The sequence below is a fragment of the Trypanosoma grayi genome (genome assembly GCF_000691245.1).
Source record: "Trypanosoma grayi strain ANR4 Tgr_2345_V1, whole genome shotgun sequence".
Taxonomy (NCBI): Eukaryota; Euglenozoa; class Kinetoplastea; order Trypanosomatida; family Trypanosomatidae; genus Trypanosoma; species Trypanosoma grayi.
In genome coordinates, this window is record NW_008827963.1 from 36 (window position 1) to 852 (window position 817).

At 49.6% G+C, this 817-nt stretch overlaps 1 protein-coding gene across 1 annotated transcript; it reads right to left on the reverse strand.

Annotated features, from left to right (window-relative positions):
* Positions 1-258: 258 nt before the first annotated feature.
* Positions 259-816, reverse strand: DQ04_23451000 (putative receptor-type adenylate cyclase GRESAG 4; the record flags this gene model as incomplete). The annotated part of the gene is made up of 1 exon (XM_009318165.1): positions 259-816. One exon carries the CDS (start codon positions 814-816, stop codon positions 259-261), a length of 558 nt encoding a protein of 185 aa, XP_009316440.1.
* Position 817: the final 1 nt, after the last annotated feature.

Sequence of the window (817 nt, forward strand, 5' to 3'; positions counted from 1 at the left end):
AAACTGAGGTAGGCCACGCTCACCCAATTCATTCTACGGTGCTCTATATATTCATCGAGAAAAGAAAAAATTGACAAAAGCACTGGGAAACAGCAGGAGTGGGGGAGAATATAAAGGTGCGGCTGCCTCAATAGCACAATGCGACAGACGGCAGGTACACACATCCAGAGAAGTCGTCCGCTACCTCTGAAAGATGTGTCAGCCAACGCACAAAGCACTCCACACTCGCTGAGAAACACGACAGCACTGTGTCACCCCTTACTTCTTCAACAAACCCGGTGGAGCAAACACCTCGACAGTTGTGCTCTCTTTAAAGGAACTTCCTCCAGATACCATATAATCATACACACCGCTTGGCCTCTCCGCACTTAGTACAGAAGACATGCGAACAGACACTCTAGGGTGATCAGAACCCCTTCCCGAGTGTAAATAATGGGTTAAAGATTCAATACCACCATCCCGGCCAGCATTGGACAACCCAGACTTACGGGCGATCACATTACCGAGCTTCGCTGCCAAAACTCCAACAACCTCTTGACACATCTCAGCTTTATCAGTTCGTTTCTTCGAGGGCATCGGTACTTTCCAACGTTCACCAATCACTTGTGCAACCTTCCACCTCTGAAGCAGAGGAAGAGGTGCGAACAGATCCGTCAGTATCCTGAAAAGAGGACTCTCACCACCACCCGAAAGAGCACTTTTGGAGGAAGAAGTCAGCGAAATACCTTCATTTTCAAAATCATCCAATTCAGCCACACCCTGATCGAGCCGCAGTGCGGCGAAGGTGCGCCCGGGCACAGCGTTCAGCTGGTACATC